Source organism: Nesoenas mayeri (assembly GCF_963082525.1).
Source record: "Nesoenas mayeri genome assembly, chromosome: 16".
NCBI lineage: Eukaryota > Metazoa > Chordata > Aves > Columbiformes > Columbidae > Nesoenas > Nesoenas mayeri.
In genome coordinates, this window is record NC_137562.1 from 6,084,731 (window position 1) to 6,092,888 (window position 8,158).

Consider the following 8,158-nt stretch of genomic DNA (forward strand, 5'->3'; position numbering starts at 1 on the left):
TCATCCAGGCCCCAGATGCTTTGCTGGGACGGGTGTGAGCAGAGTGAAGTGAAATGTCAGCAGGATTATTTCTAGGGTTTTACTTGTCTGAAATACTTCATTCTTCACACACTCAAACTGCATGGACAAATGGACACAAAGTTCAGCCTTTCTTTATGGGCAGGATGGTGTAAAATGGAGTAGGGGGAGGCAAAGAGCTGACAGGCACAGAGCCAAGACCTCAAAATGTCCAAGGTCACCCTGTCATCCTCAGAATTATAAAAGTAGTAGCGGCTGTTGGTATCATATACTGCTACAACAGATACAGATATGTACAGATGTTTACATGTACATATGCATGCAGTGCACTTCACACATGGAACCAAGTGTGCAGCCACATTCCTGAGCATTTTTGAGCCTTTGAGTGCCTATTTAAAAATCATTTAATATTTTATGACTCCCATAGGACTCCTGGTAAAATAGAACAGTGTTTAAAGACAGGGTTAATTATTGACACAGTTACTGATCTGCCTCTTCTGAGCTCGTAGCAATAGAAAATAATTCTTCAGTTTTGAAGAGCATAAAGCAAGCCATAAGCAAAAGCTTTCCAGTGCTGAAGGAAACACAACATATAGATTTATATCACTTGGACAAAAATAAGGCTTCCAGGCAGGCGTATAGACTGGTTATTCAGGCCTGTCAGTGCTCACTGTTGAACTTTATCCCCGGATCAGGCAATGTTCCCAAGGTGAGTAAACATACCTTGGACGAGCCCCCATTGGACAGCCAACTAGCGAGCATTTGCCTACTGAATGTGCCAACCGCGCTTGGCCTGGACAACCCCCCCGTTCCCAGTTCCAGATACTCGTTGTACTCAATCTTTCCCACACGCAGAGAAGTTATGATGCTTTTGGTTTCAAAGCCAAATTGGATCAAAGTTTGGTTAAACTGCTAAATTTTGTAACTGCCCCAAAACAGCAAACCCAGAGGATAAGAATCTCTTCTTTCAGCACTCATTAATCAAACCTGTTAAATGATTACCTTGTTAGGGCTGCTTTGCTGACAACTCTTTCATAGTGACAATGTCAGTGGCACTGTCCCAAGAAACAGCCTGTGGTGACGTAAAGGAGAAGCCTCCTCCACCTCACCTAATGGGATGGACACTAACACAAAGAATATTTAAGGAAGGAGGATGCACCCTTGGACAACAATGACTGCAAGAATACTCCAAAGCAGGTGGCACAGGTTCAACTCTGGCATCCAACTCAACCTGATAAAGACAGTAAGTAGAATAGCCTCTATTTTTTTCCAGCTTGAAATTACCAGTGATCAAAGTTCCTGTATTGATTTTAAAGCAGAAGTACATGATCAAATCTATTATAAATTCTATCTTTGCATTATACTTTGTTAGGAAGTCTTGCTGACACTGTTTAGAATGCTAACACACCCAATATATTTGATTTTAGATTGTGATCAGTATTTCAAAGCCAGCAACAGGATCCACTACAGGGCCAGCAATGCCACCCCAGTTGAAAGCCGAGGTGAACATCATGCCCAGGGTTGTCCAGGGGAATTTGCAGAGCCTGCCTCCAGCAGTGAGAGATTTCATTCAAAGTAATGCCAAGCTCTGCCAGCCTGAGAGCATTCACATCTGCGATGGCTCGGAAGAAGAAAACAAAAGACTTCTGGATGTCATGGTAGAACAAGGCATGATCAAGAAGCTGAGCAAGTATGAAAACTGGTGAGTAGCCTGAAGGAAGTCAAGTACCAACTCAGAATTGCAATATGCATTTTCTATCCTGTTTACTTTTAAAACTGCTTATAACCCTTCATTATTTGCTTTCCATGAACATTTTGGCACTGTATCTTATATAGGTGAAATACTCATAAAAAGCAAACTTTTTCCTCTAAAAATTAACATAAAGCATATTATTCAGTTGGACTATCAACTGTACATTGTCTCTGTTGATTAGTTACACCAGGGAACTGAAATAATGTCATGAGACTTATGTAACTAATCATTAGCAATGGCTAAATATTATTTAGCAAATACTTGTTCTGAAGAATTCTAGTATTTCAGTCAATTAGTTTATTCATCAAATACTTTTTTGTGGCATTCAAATAGCTCTGTGGGTGTTCAAATATTATTCAGTTCAGGCATTATTCATATCATGCCGATGAGCTTTGACTGTAATGTATTCAGCAAATACTTTTTTCAAATATTTCATCATCTCTCTCAACTAACCCAACATGAAAGGAGAATATTAACAACAAGTACATACTCAGGAATTACGTGCTGACCGAGAGATCTTGATGGAAGAAATCTGCGAAGACTTTTGAATAACTAAGTGCAGGAATTTGGCAATCTGTTTGCAGACTATTTGGGAGAGAAAAGGGCAAGATTCACCAGATAAATTATTCATTGTTAATTATATGCTTAGCTGTAGTGATGATGGTTATGACAGCTCAACTAGAACATTTTTATACTCGTGGAAAATTTCGATGCACAGAGGTGAAGATGTAAAAGAATCCTCTCTATTGTAAATAGATGGCAAAAATTCTTTAAAGAGGAAAAAGAATTCCCTTTAGTAAACTCCTTCACTTTTTGTGATCAGGCTTATACTCAGTATTTCTTTTGCAATGCCTCTAATTAAAGGACTATGCCAATCCACTCAGCCAGGTTTTGATCCCGCAGGCACTTATACCAACACTTTAAGGACTTGCTTGAGATCTACTTTTTTGTGCTAAACCAGCCCCATGGAAGGGTAAAATAAGTGTTGTATTGATAATTAAAGTTTAATTTCCCAATTTTTGGTGAAATGCAGCTGGTTGGCTCTCACTGATCCAAGAGACGTGGCAAGAGTTGAAAGCAAAACCGTCATCGTTACTCAGGAACAGAGAGATACCACTCCAATCCCTAAAACTGGAACTAGCCAGCTGGGTCGCTGGATGTCTGAAGAAGATTTTGAGAAAGCCTTCAATACCAGGTTCCCAGGCTGCATGCAAGGTAGGCAAGAAAAGGATGGTTGCCATTGAACTTCTAGAATTACAGGGGCACTACTACTCATAATTACTGTAAAAAATACTAGCTGAAGGTTTAAGTGCAAGGATTCTTCTTTCCAGCATTTTTCTTTTCATAAAGAGAGGAGAAGTCATGTAGGAAAATCTGAATGAATTTTTTCAAGGAGTCACACAGCAACTAAGCAGCAGATGGGGGGTGAGGTGAGAAGGGAGGGCTGCCGTTCCCAGCAATAATGTCAGGTTCAGGGATTTACACCAACAGAGAACTTGGCCTCCACCCACCTTTACTACTGGCTGGACAATTTGTCTCAACAGCTGCATTCAGCATTTAAGATAAAAGTTCTCACTACACAATTAGACAAACAGAAAAATACAGATCTTTAATCACCATCAGAAACACCCACAAGACAAACAGCTTTTAAAGGAGTGAGAAACAACCTCAACATTAATAAAGATTACTTCAAAAGTTCCTTGTTTCGGTCTCCACCACATCTTGCTACTCCCTGTTTTACAGGACGTACGATGTACGTCATTCCCTTCAGCATGGGGCCCATTGGGTCTCCTTTGTCCAAGATTGGGATTGAGCTGACGGATTCACCGTACGTAGTGGCCAGCATGCGGATCATGACACGGATGGGAACAGCTGCTTTGAAAGCCCTGAGCAATGGGGAGTTCGTAAAATGCCTTCACTCGGTCGGATGTCCTCTACCGCTAAAAGGTAAGAGATACTTAAAAACTGTCACCCGGGGAATTCCCTGGGGCACGTTTCAGAGCTGGCTGCGTGTGGCACACCTACCACAGAAGACCAGTGTGGTTTGTTTAGCAGCACTGGGTTCAGAACTCAGTTAAAGGAATCAAAGCTCAATGAGGGTTTCATGGAAAGGAGATTATTATCCCCAGTACTTACCAGGGGGTTTCCTTTGAAGCATCTGGTACGGGTTGCTGTCAGAGACTTGATGCTGATGAAACAACAGCGTGATCCAGCATGGAAATTGCTGCCTTTATGAGTACAACATTCTGTTCTGCAGAGCCATTAATCAACAACTGGCCATGCAACCCGGAGTTAACGCTGATTGCCCATCTCCCGGATCGCAGAGAGATCATTTCATTTGGCAGCGGTTACGGAGGAAACTCCTTACTGGGGAAAAAATGCTTTGCTCTCAGAATTGCCAGCAGAATTGCCAAAGAGGAGGGCTGGCTAGCTGAGCACATGCTGGTAAGAGCTATTAAATCATGTGTGTTTGAACAGCCATTAAGCACTAAATTAGCTCTACATAAATACATCATATCTTGCTATCAATTAAATTAGTCTCATATGGATAGTCCTGTAACATTAGATATGAATTTATCGCATGTCAGGCTTATGAGAATTAGGAAACTGCTTGCAAGGTTAAGTACCAAACATTTTAAAATAGTACCTGTAAAATCAGGAATTAAGAAAATATTTCGAACTTCTGACAGTGGCTAATTGTAGGAAGACACATGTACTTGAGCAGAGGCTAAGCATCATCACTGGGCATCCACACTGCCCCTAGAAGTCTGTAGCAAAAGATTAATGCAAGTTTTGAAAATTGTATTTCATGTTATAAAGAGGTCTATGCACTCAAAAATCTGAAAATGTTAGATTTTTTTAAATGAGTTCTGCTTTGTGCCCTTCCTGCCTTGACTTTCTACTGTAATTTAGACATTCTACTACCATAAAATACCACTGAAAAAAATAATTTCAAAGTGTGTAGGAGAACAGACTCAGAAGAAATATCTAGGGACTCCAAGAAGTGCAGAAGTATCAATACATGAAGGGCTTTCACTCCATTCATGCAGCCAAAAGAACCTTGCTCGGTTTTCTTCTGTCTCAGCTGAGAAACATAGCTGTGTACAGTCTGTCTATCTTTAATCAACAAAGATAAATGTTTGAATTATATACATACCTGACATTTAAAAAAAATATAAAAAACTCCTTACAAATATTTTAAGGGCAAGAAGAGTAGACTTTGATTAATAAAGTACAGTTTGAGTTATTTGTCACCTATATTATGTGGTGCTGCTTCTGTAAGAACAAATTTGCGTAATTAAATATTCTATCATTACCACTTGCTGGGAGACAATCTTCAAAACAAAAAGTGCAAGAAAAAAGACCATGTTTAACAGTTGCATCAATTTTTCAATAGATCCTGGGCATTACCAATCCAGAAGGCGAAAAGAAGTATTTTGCTGCAGCGTTTCCTAGTGCATGTGGAAAAACTAACTTGGCCATGATGAACCCAAGCCTGCCAGGATGGAAAATTGAGTGTGTGGGTGATGATATTGCCTGGATGAAATTTGATGAAAAAGGTACAGAACTGAAAATGGATTGTTTTACAGTCCAGTACTGGTTGCTTTTAGGTTCAGCAAGACATGCAACATAATTCTGAACAGAATTAGAACGGTTTGATTTACTTACATTTTGTCATTTAACTTCCAGGCAACTTAAGGGCAATCAATCCAGAAAATGGCTTTTTTGGTGTCGCCCCCGGAACCTCAGTCAAAACAAACCCCAATGCTATGAAAACCATATCCAGGAACACCATCTTCACCAACGTAGCACAAACCAGTGACGGAGGTGTCTATTGGGAAGGCATTGATGAGCCATTACCACCAGGAGTAACACTGACTTCATGGAAGAACAAGGACTGGACCCCAAATCACGGTAACCTGGCCCACCCCACAGTCTCTCTTGGTTTTCTCTGCTGAATTCAAGTTAATTCTGCCATTTTGACCTTTTTTGTTGTACTCTGCACAGGGGAACCTTGCGCTCACCCCAACTCACGGTTCTGCACTCCTGCCAGCCAGTGCCCCATCATGGACCCTGCCTGGGAATCCCCCGAGGGGGTCCCTATCGAAGGGATCATATTTGGAGGCCGCAGACCTACTGGTAAGAGATGGAGCAGTGGAAGCACTGACCACAGAAGGGTTGAAACACAACTGGGCTTGTACATGGGTTTTGCTTTCACAGCTGCAAAAGCAAGGAAATAACCACATTACTCCAACTTCTCTGTGTTAACCTTTGACACACACAGAGCCACTAATATTTCGATGTCTGAATTGTTAGACATTAACACAAAACAGATGATAATAACCAAAGGCTGGAGAGAGATCAGGACCCACTAACCTGGGTGATACATAGACACACAGCAAATTGCTATACTTGTCTCAGTTTACTTGCAGTCTAACTAGTTCAGATAGGAAATGGTTGGAGAAATAAACCAGTTGTTGACAGTTCACAGGAAAGTATATAAAATAAATTGATCTGTTAAAGGTGACCTAACATTGGAAAAGAAATAGAAGTAATGCTAGGTCTGAGTCCAATGTTGTGACTGTAGGACCAGATTCTATTTCCAGTAAAATCTGCTGGGCATTCTGAGGTCCCAGATATCTCCCACTGAGCAACTGAACATCAATGTGTTCAGTAATCAGTAGCCAGTTTTGAAAACATTCATATAAGCTTCTTTGCTGCAAGATAGCAGGAAATGAATTGATTTAAAAACCAGGAAAAATTAGAATACATTATACAGTCACATGCATATGGCAGTATCTCAGGTAGCAAAACCTGTTATAAAAACATTTCTGGACCTCTAATTACTGAAGAGATTTTATTCTTTACAGGTGTGCCTCTCGTATATGAGGCCCTTAACTGGCAACATGGAGTATTTATAGGAGCAGCTATGAGATCTGAAGCAACAGCAGCTGCTGAGCACAAAGGTAAATCAAACTTTAATCTGTCTACCTGTATTAAAAGCAATCCTCTCTGGACTGCCTGCTCTGTCCTCCCCCTGGCTCTTTCACATTTCAGTCTTGCCAGCTAATTTTGTAACTTGTGCATTTTCACAATATAAAATATTTGTACTGGAATTAAAATCCAAATTCTCTGTAAAAGTCAAATTAAGCAAAATAATCCCTTAGGTGACAAGCATACAAAACAGGGTGCAGGCATGGGGTTGCCAGAAGACTTTATATGCGGTTTTTGTTACAGTCTGGGATAAATAATCAATTTTCTCTTATGCTAGATCTGCGCTTAAATACATGGATGGTGAAATTCAGCTCTTGAGGATCTTTATTTAGGCTGCTTGACCTGAGATTTAAGAAATTTCATTTCCAGTGATTACCAAAATTAATATAAATTGTACCGGTTTCGTACATCAAAGATAATGCTTATATTGTTTCGTGAAGCTCTTTGGTTCAGATGCAGAATGGTGGTTAAGGGACAATAGATACTATGTCCTGGGAAGATCTGAATCTTTATGCTTTAGAACAAATATGCTGTTTATTAACTTAAATCCTGTATTTGTGTTGTCAACAGGCAAAATCGTTATGCACGATCCGTTTGCCATGAGACCTTTCTTTGGCTACAACTTTGGCAAATATTTAGCCCACTGGCTCAGCATGGCACAGCGCCCAGCTGCAAAACTACCAAAGATCTTTCATGTTAACTGGTTCCGGAAAGACAACGAAGGGAAATTCCTGTGGCCTGGCTACGGAGAGAATTCCCGTGTGCTGGAGTGGATGTTCAACAGAATTGAAGGGAAAGCCTCTGCCAAGCCAACTGCCATCGGTTACATCCCTGCTGACACTGCCTTGAACCTGAAGGGTTTGGAAGATGTCAACTTGACCGAACTGTTTGATATCTCCAAAGAGTTCTGGGAAAAGGAGGTAGATGAAATAAAAAAATACTTTGAAGTGCAAGTTAATGCTGACCTTCCCTATGAAATAGAAAGAGAAATGCTTGACTTAGAGATGAGGATAAAACAGCTGTAGCTGATCAAAACCCCAATTATTTATCAAGCTACACATACTAAGACAGAACAAACACATTTTACCAAATCCCCACTGGAAGCACAACAGCACACTGATGGGCAGGGAGTTATAATGAAATGTAGGTCTTAGTTTAGTTAGAATGCAAACAGGGGCATTCTAGAATTAACTCCAGACCTAATGCTTTATAACTACATCAGTTGTTGTGAATAGGTGAGCAGCTGTGGGAATGTATGTGCACATGGTCTTCTAAACCCTGATCTGTCACTTACATGCACATATAGCCATGATAGGTGTAAATTACTCACCTATTTCTGCCTATACAATCCAAACCAATCCAGCCTTCAGATATAGCACATTGTTTCTATCA

General features: G+C 40.4%; 1 protein-coding gene across 1 annotated transcript; it reads left to right on the top strand.

Moving 5' to 3' along the window:
• Nucleotides 1–1,496: 1,496 nt before the first annotated feature.
• PCK1 (phosphoenolpyruvate carboxykinase 1) lies at nt 1,497–7,858 on the top strand (the record flags this gene model as incomplete). The annotated part of the gene is made up of 9 exons (XM_080354771.1): nt 1,497–1,720; nt 2,805–2,986; nt 3,515–3,718; nt 4,029–4,216; nt 5,169–5,331; nt 5,462–5,686; nt 5,780–5,911; nt 6,643–6,738; nt 7,337–7,858. 9 exons carry the CDS (start codon nt 1,497–1,499, stop codon nt 7,789–7,791), a joined length of 1,869 nt encoding a protein of 622 aa, XP_080210897.1. The 3' UTR covers nt 7,792–7,858.
• Nucleotides 7,859–8,158: the final 300 nt, after the last annotated feature.